We start from the raw sequence: 13,577 nt of genomic DNA on the forward strand, positions 1-13,577 counted from the left end.
TAAGTATTTCAACTTTTAACATACAAGCTGGCAACATGACTTGCAATGTCGGATTAAAAAAAAAAAAAACACACAAAAAATGTAAAATTCAATTTTGTAATTTTTGTAATGTGGTCTGATGTTTAAAGTGCTCCTGAAAAAAGGGGCACAAGAACATACAGCTGATAGTATGACACTTTTACAAATAAATTAGACAACTAATTCAATGCAGAATGTTAGAATAGAATTATAAACGTAAAATATTGTGTGTGTTAAATATAATTTCCGGCCCCCCGGACAGTTTTGTAAACTCAACGCGGCCCACATGTCAAAAAGTTTGCCCACCCCTGCTCTAGTAGTACTGTACAAATATTTTGGGTTATGTGGTATGCTGCCAAAACTCAGTATGGTTCAAAAAGAACATTGAAAATAACTCCAGATAGGGTTTCTTTCATAAAAGATTGGATTTATTGAATTATAGTTTGAAAAAAAAATATTTGAGAACCAATTGTACTCACTGCTACAATGTGTACTGCAAATGCAAAAATATTTGTGGCATGGTTCAAATAGCATACAATAACTTAAAATAGGTTTATTTCATAAAATACTGGATTTATTGAATTATAGTTTTAAAAAAAAAGCAGCAAAGGCAAATGAAGAAATAGGCTGTTTCTCAATGCACGCAAATCCATTTCATATTTTCAGTACATTTCATTAAAAAGTACATCAAAATGAAGCACTGTCAGTACCATGATGTTGCACTCATCATACCCCACATGGTGAGTGTGCAGGGACGGGACCCTGACCACCCAAAATCATAGCCATCTTGGCTGCAAAAAGAGAAAGCAGATAAATATTGTGTACATGAAGTGTGGAAGTGCACAATTTGAAACAACCATAATCATGTACTACATCAAATTGTTTCAATAAAAGAATATTAAGTTTAATTACTCATTTATCAAATGTCAACCACTTTTAACTTTCTCTCCTCCTTCTCAGTAAGGGGCTGATTGGAGACAATCTTCTCATGCAAACGGTGGTGTTTTCCAATGCCAAGCTTCGGCAAGCCTCTATTCAGGCCCTCCAGCAGCACACATGACTTACACAACGTTTGACTGGAGATATAGCCACACTTGATACAGGTCCCCTGCACGGGCATCTTCACCCCCTCTCGTATGGAGAGGTTCTCCCCTGAATGGATGATATCAATGATGGAGCTGGGCCTTATGCTCTCCAGATCTTTTAAAAAGGTTCTCGCGTAGCCGCGATAAGCATTGGGAGAGTAGATGCACTCTGTGGAAAAGTAGTCCAACTTCTTGAAATAGGCATACATCACAATCTCCTTTTCGTATGCATATTTGAGAGGTTTGCAGCGTGGTACGACCCCATCGCCTTCGCTGGATGTGGAGATAGCAGTGCAACGCCGCAGACGGGCTATGTCACCTCGCAAGACGTTCATCAGTACCGTTTCCGCTATATCGTCAGCATTATGACCTGCAGCAAAACACACGGTGAAAAAACAATTACTTTGGTCCTAAAAAATGCAAATTAGTACACCCCTAATTGACAGATTGTTTTGTTCCTCATTCAAATCATGTAAAATGATTGTATTGTGATCACAGTACCAACCTAATCCAATGGATTTAATTAGACCAGAGGTCTCAAACTCATGGCCCGCGGGCCAAATGCAGCCCGTGAGACGCTAGTTTGAGGCCCCCACCTTGATACCAAAGTTTAATGTTGAAATGACAGCTTAAAGCTGTGTGCACACTGGACACAATTAACATGATTTTGCCCCGCTCATACCGTTACCCTACCCTGTTTTGCTTTGGATTAGCAATGAAGCTAAAGGCATATGACACTGGGTACAAATAAATGCAGGAAATGATTTGGAATAAAACGGAAAATACACGTCAAGATAAAGCATCTCATCAAACATGTTGTTAAAGTTACGATGCTGCTCCCAGATGGAACTGAGTACGATGCTAACTTGCTAATTGGGTCAAATTATTAAGTTTCATTAATGTTCATGTTAAAGGTTAAATGATTGTTAATACTGTACATTTGAATCTGAAAAAAATAATATCTCTACCAACTGTATGTGGTTTCTTATGTTTTTCTTATTTGCTGTTATATTATTGTTTTACTTATTTATTACTGATTGATTGATTTATTGACTTTATTCTTAATTTTGAGAATAAAGTGTGTATAGAAAAATAAAAATTAAGATATTTGAGAACAGTGGAATGTTTTATCAGATATTTTGGTGTGGAAAACCGGAACCAAAGTACTGAAAAAGTGTAGGGTATAGCAGAAGCAAAAGCATTGAAGAGTTTTTTTTATTGATTTTTTTCCAGTTTTTAATAAATGCATTTTAGTTTTTTTTTGAAAACCTGATGCGGCCCGCCTTCACCCAGAACCTAGCTCCGGTGGCCCCCAGGTAAATTGAGTTTGAGACCCCTGCATTAGACAGTGAAGTTATCTAATGTTGTGCTTGCTGGGTGTTCACGTAGATACAGTTGGTTAGTTACCTGTGCAGATCCTGTCCACTTTCAGCATGACAGCTCCTCTATCTAGCGCCTGCCGTCTGAACACGCCACAGAAGGTGCAGTTATTTTTCAGTCCCACTTGCTTCACGATGGCATCCATTGTCCATCCGTAGAGCTCCTCATATGACACAATTTTCAAAGGCAGTTCATACTGTTGCTGGTTCCTCTTCACCGTCTCCAAAGAGTCATCTCGATAACCAGTGATACCCTCATCCACAGAGAGAAGCATCAGCTCCAGACCGTAGCTGTACCGCTCATTGAGGAGCTTCATGACATGTGCAAGCACCGTGGAGTCTTTTCCACCTGAAGCAGCAATGCCAACGGTCTCGCCATGTTTGAATAGGTTTGCTGCCACAATGGTCTGATGCACCTCCTCCTCAAAAGCCCAGAAGAAGCACTCCTTACATATAGAGTGGCCTGTTTTTGGACGTTTTAGCACAGCTCGATTCACAGTGCATGTGCTGCACAGGACAGGCATATTTGCTGTTGGAAAAAAGATTATTATTAATTGGATGCAATACTCAAAACATCTTTACACTTATGACACGTTACCCCTCATTTCTAAGATTTTTGGCAATACATTAATTTACCATATTTGTCAGTCTGCTACCTGTTTGCCCTCTCTCATAAACACATTATAATGGGACTATTTATGGCCGTTGCTTGCTGTTACAACTCTGTATAGTAGGTAGAGTAGGCATCGTAACTCTGCTTCTTAACACACCACATTCTCACATGGTCAAGATGTAGGAGGGAAAATCAAGGTTGCAAACTTAGTCGCCACAATTAACAGAAATTCAGACTCCTATAGATTATAGATTTTTTGTTTTCAAAAAGCAACTACCGTTAAATCCAGCAACTTTTGGAGACGGAAACATGAAAGCACATATTGCTCCTCTCAATCAGCAGCTAAAAGTGCTGTGTTTCACCCATAAAGAAGCAGCACAGGTGGCTCCATCTTGCTTGTGACATTTCTAAACACATTTCATTTGCTTTTCATGTGTTCTGCTCACTTTCAAAAATCACAAATACTTAAACTTGCTGATATAGTTAATCTTCAAACAGCTAAAATAATGCATAAGGCTAAAAATAACCAACTAGCTAAAAATGTCATCCAATACTTCTCTACAAGAGAGGAGAAATATGATCTCAGGGAAGAACTACATTTGAAACACGTATATGCTAGGACTACGTTAAAAAGCCATAGCATTTCAGTATCTGGAATCAAACTATGGAATGGAGTAAGGAACTCAAACAATGCACAACGATGAGCCAATTCAAGAAACAATACAAGCAGTTAATGTTTGCACTTTGTGTTGATTTGTACTTAGGGGAGATGTTTTTAATTAAATCAAAAACATCTTGCTAGCAACAACAGCCTAACGGCGAAAGTGTCGTTTGAAGAAAAGTTTACATACCGAATGCGTGATGTCAAACCTTGAGGATGAACGACAGAAAATACTAAAAAGAAAATAATAAAATATGTGAGTTAAAATATGTATTTAATCTAAACAATATCTTAGAAAACTGCTACATTTGTAGTCGCATGCTATGTCGCTGTGCCTTCATCTCTTCTTCGGCTACAAATAGGAAGTGACGTCTGCAAATGTCCCCACTGAGGGACGAATAAAGGCATATCATTCATAATAGCGTCCCCTGTCGGTGCCGCCGGGAAAGACCCAACTAATCGTTGAAAAACATGACAATGTACAGTATTTAGACATTAAATTTCATTTTCAGTGGTACAACAATTACATTCTCTTACAGAACAGACTCACATGGCTTGGAGACATGTAAGCAAGAAAGATTTATTTAATTGCTTTAAGGATATCACGTCTGCAACAGTTGCAATATGTTGGCCTATCGCTGCAGATTGCAACTAATGAGGGAAAACTGTATGAGAGTGAGTCGGCAGGGGTTAAGTATCATACTAGGAAAGAATCACAAGCTTAGTTGACAGGGTGAAAAGCACCCCTCTGATGCCACTGCATGTCTCTGATGCGCCGAACTGACTGGATCTGCGGGATCTGGGCCCCAAACTCCATGTTGTCCTTATATTCACCCTTTTCAAACAGGTATTGGTAGCCTCTGTAGCCTGGGTACTGATAGCCCACCCAGCTGGTGTGGCAGGGGCACCGAGAAGGGAAATAGATGAGGATTAGTCATGAATCTATGAGGTGGGACTCACTGAATCGACAGGATGGACTCACGTGCCACTTTGAACCCGAACGGAAGAAACCCTTTCTTGGTAACCATGTGCATGGAAGCTTGGGACGTCATCATCAATGATTTCTATCTTCTTTCCTGCAAAGCTGGGATTTTCGTAAAGGACAATCTTGTGCTCCTGGCTGTCCTGGGGATGGACACAAAGCACAAATACAGTGACAGAATTCTTTGTTTTAAAAAGTGTTAAAAGTCTGCTTTCTCACCACTTTAATTGGTCGAAATGCAACAATGGTGTCACTGCGCCTGCTGTTGGTCCAGGAATCCCAGCGAGGATACTCCCCCTTCTCAAACACATACTGCTCGCCCTTGCAGTCTGCCTGCTCGTATCCCACCCATCTGAGATCAAGATTGAGAGGAGATACATGGGTTGGAGTTGGTGTAGAAAATATAACAAATATTTAAACACCCTTGTGCTAAGAAGCTACCTGCACAAAACATCCATATCTTAGCTTTGTATTATACCTAAAAATCAAAATAATATTGCTCCAAATAAATAAAACTCCATAAACCATAAACCTGAATGTTCAAAGTACTTAAATAAATAAAGTTATGCATACTCAAAGTTCTTAAAAAAAGTTCTAATAACTTAATTATGTCAAGTTCATTTAACATGTTGTACCATTTTTGAGTACTTTTAACTAATATGTTTTGATTAAATTGAACTATGGCTATATTAAATTAGATTAACTTAAAAATATAGTTCACATACAACTTAAGACACTGTATATCTGAATGATCAAAATAATTAATTGGTATAAGTATAGTTAACGGGCTGCACAGCGGTCTAGTGGTTAGCGCGCAGACCTCACAGCTAGGAGACCAGGGTTCAATTCCACCATCGGCCATCTCTGTGTGGAGTTTGCATGTTCTCCCCGGGTTTTCTCCGGGTACTCCGGTTTCCTCCCACATTCCAAAAACATGCTAGGTTAATTGGCGACTCCAAATTGTCCATAGGTATGAATGTGAGTGTGAATGGTTGTTTGTCTATATGTGCCCTGTGAATGGCTGGCGACCAGTCCAGGGTGTATCCCGCCTCTCGCCTGAAGACAACTGGAATAGGCTCCAGCACCCCCGTGACCCTCGTGAGGATAAGCAGGAAGGAATGAATGTATAGTTAACTTAAAATTTTCTTAAAAGTTCTACCTAAATGTTGATTGCCAGTTGCATTATCTGTCTTTTCAGTTTATTTAACTTGCCATTTTTGATTAATATGAACTTTTTGCAGATTTGTGTAACCTACTTAAAATAATTAACTTGTAGTTAATTAAAAAGTAAAAAAAAAAGTATTTATTCAACACAAATAAATCAAACCAAGAATCAATTAAGAATAAATCCATTGCATCAGATAGATTTGTACTGTGTAGGTTACACATGCACATGCTTCTTCCTAAAAAAAAATGTAATTAAATTTTTTTTATTAAAAACTAAATTAAATATGAAAGCTATTTCTCTTTTCACCCCAAAATTAAAAAAAATATATCTAATATCAACTCCAAATATTTAAGCACTGATATACCCAAATGTTTGAGTTTATGAACTCAAAAAAAAATGTGGCAACTGATTGCCTTACTTTTTTTGAGTTCTGCTATCTTATTGGGGTTTACAGTATGTTGGCCGTTATAAATGTAACTAATAAATCTGTATTCCGATTACTTTTTCAAGGTGGCAACAAGCTTTTAGGGTGTAAACCACAACTTTGAATCACTTCCATGCTCACTTTTCCTTTTAATTTTTAAAATATGTACCCCGCCTCTCATTCAAAGTCAGCTGAGATAGACTCCAGCATACCTGTGACCCTATAGTGAGGACAAGCGGCATAGAAAATAGATGGATTTTAGAATTAGCCTAAAAACCCACACTCACGGTCCACAAAGCACCAATATGGAGCCCACTTTCTCCACGCCTGCTTCCTCAAGGTTGTTGCAGGGACCAGTCAGCTCATGGCAGCGTCCCTGGAAGTTTTCCTGCTCATAGATAACCAGCTGTGTGGAAACAGACCAAAATTGTTGGTTCTCAATTGTAAGAAAGTTCATCTTTGATAAAAAAAAAAATGTCACCTTAAGTGCACTGGAGCCTGGCTGCTGCTGCTTGGATGCAGGGTTCTGGTGGTCTGTGGCCATAATAAATAGATAGGCAAAGATGAAACTGAAAAGAAACATGAAATATTTGATTACTGCAGGATGACACATTGAAAACATGAGTTTATATAACTATTATATTGATGAAACATAATATTATTTTACATTACTTTCACATTGCACGAAGGCATCCATGTCATGTTAAAAAAACAGTGAAAAAAAATTCTCCCCCCATTCAGTGTGGAAGTGGTATTTTTAAACTTTCTTAAGTTTTAAAAAAAATCAATTGGAGGCTAAACAATAGCTTGCTAGCATGCTATGTTTAAAGCTGTAGCCATTTCTTATGTTCCTGCAGCAATCCCATCGCCTGCATATTAGCAATGTGGTGTAAACAAAGAATAATAGGATTGTACAGGTGACTATAGAGGTGTTATTCATGTCTACAGGACACTAATAATGTCAAAAAAAATATTTAGAAACTCATAAACAGGTTTGCTATACTCTAAACACAAAAAATATGAAAACATTAATGCGTCTGATTTAGGACCAATTAACGAGAAATATTAACGAGCAATGACTGCATAAGGTATACAGTGGACACATACATTTGCAATTCAACATGCACAACCCTGCTTTGGCACAGATTTTTCATCAAAAGTATTTTGCCAAAATTGGCTGTTTTCTCTCTGTTCACCATAAGTCCATAAGAATTTATAAATACTTCATATCACAGATAAATTCTGAATTTCAAATTTCTCTTCATCTATCTATCCATCTATAAAATGTACAGCACACACATGTATGTACCACTGTATGAAAGCCCATCATTTGTACATGTTTAGATGTCTTTGAATGCACCATAGTTGTGTGGGGCCTGCTGTGTGTTAAAAAAATAGACATTTTTTGGGTGTATCAAATAATTACAGCTTTTCACGGTGGTCCCAGAAAGTAACCCTGGGTAAAAGCATGGATCTACTATATATAAATACTGTAAAGAGAATGTATTTGAACAAAATATTTAAAAACAAATATTTGTCAGAAAAAAGTAAAAAAAATAAAATTTTAATGTGTGATAGCGTGATGAGAACTTGTAATATTTTTTGTAGTATTGCTACAACATCCCAGCTACCCTAGTATCAATAATACCCAATTAATCAACCTAATTGATTTATCTCAATCAGGGGTATCCCATGTGCATCCAGGGGACTGTTTATGGCCCACGGTTTGTTTTTATTGGCAAGAGACACCAATAGCTTAATATTTTGTGAAAATTAAAAAATACTAATACAGCAAACTAGTAGATAATCTGATTTCGGATCAACATTTGCAATAAAAGTAACAATGTAATTTAACTGATTGATGTAATCCAAGCCCTAAATATGCCTCACAAAATATAAAATGTATAGGTACAAGGCGGCATGGCGGTCGAGTGGTTAGCGCTCAGACCTCACAGCTAGGAGACCAGGGTTCAATTCCACCCTCGGCCATCTTTGTGTGGAGTTTGCATGTTCTCCCCGTGCATGTGTGGGTTTTCTCCGGTTTCCTCCCACATTCCAAAAACAGGCTAGGTTAATTGGCGACTCTAAATTGTCCATAGGTATGAATGTGAGTGTGAATGGTTGTTTGTCTATATGTGCCCTGTGATTGGCTGGCGACCAGTCCAGGGTGTACACCGCCTCTCGCCCGAAGACAGCTGGGATAGGCTCCAGCACCCCCGCAACCCTTGTGAGGAAAAGCGGTAGAAAATGAATGAATGAATGTATAGGTACTCACCACTCATGAATGATAATGTAAGATGATCAATAAACGGATGGAATCAGCGTCACACAACAATGGTGCCTTCAAGGAGTGCAAAATCTTAACGCTTGACATAAAGACATAATCATGTAAAAATTGTGGGCTTTCTAGGAGTGGTACATGTATGCTGTACATTACATTTTGTTAATTTCAACTGATTTTTTTTAGTCTGATAACAAAATAAAAAATATAAATTAATTTTTCCCTATTTCTGCTCGAGAGAAACCAGTTTTACCAAGTCATGTTTATATAAAGCCAAACGTTTTGCAACAGCTATTACCAGAAACAAATCAGAACATTAAAAAAAATCACATAAAAGTTATAAATGTGAAGTGCTTACCAGTGCCAGTCTGTGCCAGTCTGGTAGCGACGGCGTTGTGCGTTCAATATATACGGAAAACCCAGGGGTGGTAACTCTGCCAACAGTACCCGCTGTGACCATGCCAGCCTGCACAGCGGCCTGCCATAGGCCAGGCAGACTGAAATGAGGGGTCACGGCGTAGCTTCCCTCCCACACACACCCACGCAGTTATTTCATTAGTTGTCACTTTTATCCAGCCTGTCATTGTTCGATATCCCCATGATTCAGCACAAACAGTGCCAAGAGTACCCCCACCCACAATGAGAGAGGGAGTCGAGTGAGCATTCCTGTGTTGGAGCTCAATATATATTGACTTTGTCAAAAGTTATTTTTCATAACTAAATAATGCCAGATTGACTCTGTGTTGTGATTGGCTGGTTAATTTTTTGGTGATTTTTCTGATGCTGTTAACCGTTATTTTGTACCTTGTGTCTCAAATGGGTGCAGGAGTTAAGTAGCAAGACATTCATCTACAAATTGCACTCCTTCTGAATGCAGTAGTATTGTAGTAGTGTTCCGTATGCAGGACTAAAGAGTGTTTTCAGATGATGGGGTGAGCGGACTTGTCAGATACACCCTGGACTGGTCACCTGTCAATCACAAGGTACATACTGTACAGTCAAATATTCAAGTAAGCTAAGCATGGCATGGCTCGGCTTGGATTGGCCATAATTCATAATTCTTATTCTGCATCCTTAAGGTGGCTTCTTGGAACCAGCCAATCACAACAATAGCTATAAACTTCATTCATTGATTATTATCAATAGGTTATTATTATTGTTTAATTTCCTTATTTCATTTTCTTTTATTTTTTCATGTAATTTTTTTGACACCGTTTTTCTTTATTGTGTTTGTGTATACTCCCATTTGATTATTTTGTATTTTCATTCATTCATTTTCCATAGAGCCCACGCCAACTGACTGTGATCATTTTTATTCCAATACCGTCTTCCCTCGTGCTTCCTTTTCTTTCCTTCATCACCGCATAAAATACCAATCTATCGCTACACAAGCTCTATTTTGTTAAATGAAAATAGAATGACATTTAAAAACAGGAAGTGTATGCAAAACAAAATGTAAACACATGAATCGGACTGTGCAAATTGAATATAGCGACAACTGATTGAAATAAAAATGTACATTGAGCTTAAAAAAATGTCTGATTTCATCTTGTTCTTGGGTTGTAGTTTTTTTTAATGTAGTATTTCTCGCCCCTAAATACCTCTTAATATGCTAGTGTTACATTTGACTGTATTCTGTGCTGCTGCGATGAAGAAGATGAACGGCAAAAGAGAGCCAATGGAAATGTGGAGAATGTGGTGCATTTAGTTTTAATAGAAAGCTCACATTACAATTGACTTGAACTCATCACACATGAACAAAAGACAGTCAAAGAGGAAGAATATAGCGCACAGTAGATGTTTGATTTCTAAGGAGTGTTTAGCTACACTTTGGTTTATTACATAATCAATAAACACCAATTCCATGTCAAATAGGTTTTATTGGCGACTGAAACGTACATGGCACTCCTTTGTGGGCACAAGCGGCATCTGTCATGGTTAGTGAAGGCAGCGGGTCGGCTCTGCATGGAGCAAGGGAGAGGATGAATAGGAAGCTGGTTGGGATTCTGCTCAGCTGGCTTTGGCAGTCGGAGCAGGGGGCACCGGAGCGGGGTCTGGGTCCGGAGCGGGAGCCGGAGCTGGAGTCGGGTCCGCAGCGGAGAAGCAGCCCCTCTTGTGCCACTGCATATCCCGCACACGTCGAACAGACTGGATCTGCGGTACGGGGGCGTCCCAGTCATTCCAGTGCTTGAAATCCCCTTGTTCAAATATAAACTGGCGCCCCCTATAGCCGGGGTACATGTATCCGACCCACCTGGTGGAGTGGAGCACATACAGAATGTGATTTACATTTACTGCGATCTGATTATTCGGGTTGGGCTTACGTTCCGTTAAGAGCTTTGACGCTTGCGACACGATCCTGAAAACCGTGGCCCCACAAACTGGGGACGTCATCATCGATAATCTCCATTTTTTTTCCGGTAAATCCAGGATTCTCAAAGAGGTGCAGCTTGTGGTCTGTTCCATCCTATAGATGGGAGATAGACACTGTGATGCTCAGGTGTTGACATGCAAAAAAAAAAACAGATCAAGAGTTGATACTTTGGTGGTCAAAGGGTCCTGCGTTGTCTTGTCTTGAGACGGGTTCACAACCACCTTGAGTGGTCTGAGAGACAAAAGGGAGTAGCTGTTCTGACTGTTGGTCCACGTATCCCAGCGAGGGTACTGGCCTTTCTCCAGGATGAATTGTTCCCCTGTGAAGCCATGGCGATCATAACCCACCCAACTGCCAACAAAGACGAAGATGATGAGCTCCACATATTTCCACACCTTTTTGTCCAATTTGTTTTAATTTTCGATGACTTACGGTCCAGATTCAACGATCACCGAGCCAACTTTCTTGAGGCCTTTGTCTAGTACATCTTTACATTCTGCCGAAAATTCAGCCTTGCTTCCTTGGAAGTTCTCAAATTCAAAAAGCACCACCTGGACCACAGAGAAAGGTCATGTAAAATGTTTACAGCCCCCCCCCGCGTCCCCTTCGCTCCTCAGACTCAAACCTCCTGGTACTCCCCTGTAAGACCAAGCTCCGAACCTGGGGAGACAGAGCCTTCTCCATCGCTGCCCCCCACCCACTGGAACTCTTTGCCCCATTCACTCCGTGCTTGTCCTGACTTTCCCACCTTCAAAAAACAACTAAAAAACCACCTCTTTAAATCTGTTTTTAATGTCTAACTTTTTATATGTGACTGCTGTGCCCCGCCCCTCCCCGCTTTTACTCATGTTTTAACTGTGTATTAACCAATCAATGTTGTATTTTGGTGTGTCTTCTACTCTGTTTACTTGCTTTATTCAACTTCATTCTTCTGTAAAGTGTCTTTGAGTATTTTGAAAAGCGCTATACAAATAAAATGTATTATTATTATTATTACTAAAGTTTACAAAAAGAATACATTCAAGTACTGCTGATACCTTATATGTGGCTCCAGCTCCACCTTGGCTCTTCCCAGCAGCCAGCTGCTCTGGAGCACTTTGTTGGTCTGACATCCTCCCAAACGCTCCTCTATTTTAAACATGTTAAAATGTCATATTTGCATTTAAATTAAACATTAAATGAGTAGAATTTAACATAAAAGTAGTGAACTTTATGCTTCTCATCAATTCCTATCATTTATCGTGCATCCCGATAAGAGACGTTACCTGGGGTACGCCTGCTAAGAAGTGGTGGCGTCCTTCGTTTTCAGTACCACTTGGTGTTTTGATGGGGTTGAGCCATTGGAGGGCAGGGACAAGGGGGGTATTTATGGTTTATTTCTGACCACAACAGCAGAAAAGGTTGGAGCTGTTGATACAGCAAGTCTGTCACTCACATTGTGTCTGTAACGCTGCTTCTCAATAGGCAGCTGTGTTGGCACGGGGCTGTGCTGCCTGTCCGCCTGTCTGCCAACCAACACTGTGTGCAGGCACAGGGGGGGAGAGTGCCAAGAGGATTGCACAAACAGCCTCACTCAGCATAAACACACGAGGATGTGACCGCACTTAACTGGATCATAGTTCCTCCTTAAATTAGACATTTTCTATATTTAGTTTTTGCATATCATTATTGCATAGTATAAATGTAGTGTCATATATTGGTCACTCGATATCCATTGCAGCCTGATATTCCTGGAATCTGCAGTCCCTTCTCAAGGTCCCCCCCCCCCCAAATGGGAATTTGAGTTTTTACTTGCCTGGACCAAATCCGGGGATGTCATCGATTGTTGCACGGTGAGCAAGTGGTTAGCACAGAGGCCTCACAGCTAGAAGACCCGAGTTCAATTCCACCTTTAGCCATCTCTGTGTGGAGTTTGCATGTTCTCCCTGTGTTCTCCGGGTACTCCGGTTTCCTCCCACATTCCAAAAACATGCTAGGTTAATTGGCGACTCCAAATTGTCCATAGGTATGAATGTGAGTGTGAATGGTTGTTTGTCTATATGTGCCCTGTGATTGGCTGGAGACCAGTCCAGGGTGTACCCTGCCTCTTGCCTGAAGACAGCTGGGATAGGCTCCAGCTGCCCTCGTGAGGATAAGCAGTAGAAAATAAATGAATTAATGTTATTTTTATTATTTATTCACAAGCTTTTAATTTTGAGGTAGAGATATTTATATTGTATAGCTGCAACAATACTGTAAATCAATCATTCATTCATTCATTCATTTTCTACCGCTTTTTCCTCACGAGGGTCGCGGGGGTGCTGGAGCCTATCCCAGCAGTCTTCGGGCGAGAGGCGGGGTACACCTTGGACTGGTCGCCAGCCAATCACAGGGCACATATAGACAAACAACCATTCACACTCATATTCATACCTATGGACAATTTGGAGGTCTGCGCACTAACCACTCGACCACCGTGCCGCCCTCAAGGATTAATTGATTATCCAATTAATTGAATAAGGGTATTAGAATTAAAAATGAAATTATCATCTGATTCCAGACCCTCAAATGTGAATATTTATTTCCTTAGTCATCCATGAAAGCAGACCTATT

At 39.8% G+C, this 13,577-nt stretch overlaps 3 protein-coding genes across 3 annotated transcripts; all 3 read right to left on the minus strand.

Moving 5' to 3' along the window:
- Nucleotides 1–540: 540 nt before the first annotated feature.
- On the minus strand, nt 541–4,156 carry ctu1 (cytosolic thiouridylase subunit 1 homolog (S. pombe)). Its single transcript, XM_058070405.1, has 3 exons — nt 3,947–4,156; nt 2,511–3,011; nt 541–1,473 (listed from the first exon to the last, which is right to left on the minus strand). Exons 2-3 carry the CDS (start codon nt 3,004–3,006, stop codon nt 938–940), a joined length of 1,032 nt encoding a protein of 343 aa, XP_057926388.1. The 5' UTR covers nt 3,007–3,011; nt 3,947–4,156; the 3' UTR covers nt 541–937.
- Nucleotides 4,157–4,316: 160 nt separating this feature from the next.
- On the minus strand, nt 4,317–9,043 carry crybb2 (crystallin, beta B2). The gene is made up of 6 exons (XM_058071792.1): nt 8,970–9,043; nt 6,812–6,899; nt 6,618–6,736; nt 4,958–5,090; nt 4,739–4,881; nt 4,317–4,646 (listed from the first exon to the last, which is right to left on the minus strand). The coding sequence occupies exons 2-6, from the start codon at nt 6,872–6,874 to the stop codon at nt 4,478–4,480; spliced, it is 627 nt and encodes a 208-aa protein (XP_057927775.1). The 5' UTR covers nt 6,875–6,899; nt 8,970–9,043; the 3' UTR covers nt 4,317–4,477.
- A 1,428-nt stretch (nt 9,044–10,471) lies between these two features.
- crybb3 (crystallin, beta B3) lies at nt 10,472–12,334 on the minus strand. Its single transcript, XM_058070646.1, has 6 exons — nt 12,251–12,334; nt 12,023–12,113; nt 11,418–11,536; nt 11,153–11,336; nt 10,936–11,078; nt 10,472–10,865 (listed from the first exon to the last, which is right to left on the minus strand). The coding sequence occupies exons 2-6, from the start codon at nt 12,095–12,097 to the stop codon at nt 10,622–10,624; spliced, it is 765 nt and encodes a 254-aa protein (XP_057926629.1). The 5' UTR covers nt 12,098–12,113; nt 12,251–12,334; the 3' UTR covers nt 10,472–10,621.
- Between the last annotated feature and the right edge of the window lie 1,243 nt (nt 12,335–13,577).

The sequence above is a fragment of the Doryrhamphus excisus genome, chromosome 4 (genome assembly GCF_030265055.1).
Source record: "Doryrhamphus excisus isolate RoL2022-K1 chromosome 4, RoL_Dexc_1.0, whole genome shotgun sequence".
NCBI classification, from domain to species: domain Eukaryota; kingdom Metazoa; phylum Chordata; class Actinopteri; order Syngnathiformes; family Syngnathidae; genus Doryrhamphus; species Doryrhamphus excisus.

Bases quoted from the DNA above. Each gene is read 5' to 3' on its own strand.
- ctu1 (XM_058070405.1), bottom strand. From the start codon at position 3,006: ATGCCTGTCCTGTGCAGCACATGCACTGTGAATCGAGCTGTGCTAAAA. The intron at 1,474-2,510 runs GTAACTAACCAA...GTTTTGCTGCAG, and splicing joins AGTGGACAGGATCTGCACAG to GTCATAATGCTGACGATATA.
- crybb2 (XM_058071792.1), bottom strand. From the start codon at position 6,874: ATGGCCACAGACCACCAGAACCCTGCATCCAAGCAGCAGCAGCCAGGC. The intron at 5,091-6,617 runs GTGAGTGTGGGT...TCTTGATCTCAG, and splicing joins ATATTGGTGCTTTGTGGACC to ATGGGTGGGATACGAGCAGG. The intron at 4,882-4,957 runs GTGAGAAAGCAG...GTCCATCCCCAG, and splicing joins CATTTCGACCAATTAAAGTG to GACAGCCAGGAGCACAAGAT.
- crybb3 (XM_058070646.1), bottom strand. From the start codon at position 12,097: ATGTCAGACCAACAAAGTGCTCCAGAGCAGCTGGCTGCTGGGAAGAGC. The intron at 11,337-11,417 runs GTAAGTCATCGA...CTTTGTTGGCAG, and splicing joins GTGATCGTTGAATCTGGACC to TTGGGTGGGTTATGATCGCC. The intron at 10,866-10,935 runs GTAAGCCCAACC...CCACTCCACCAG, and splicing joins GTCAAAGCTCTTAACGGAAC to GTGGGTCGGATACATGTACC.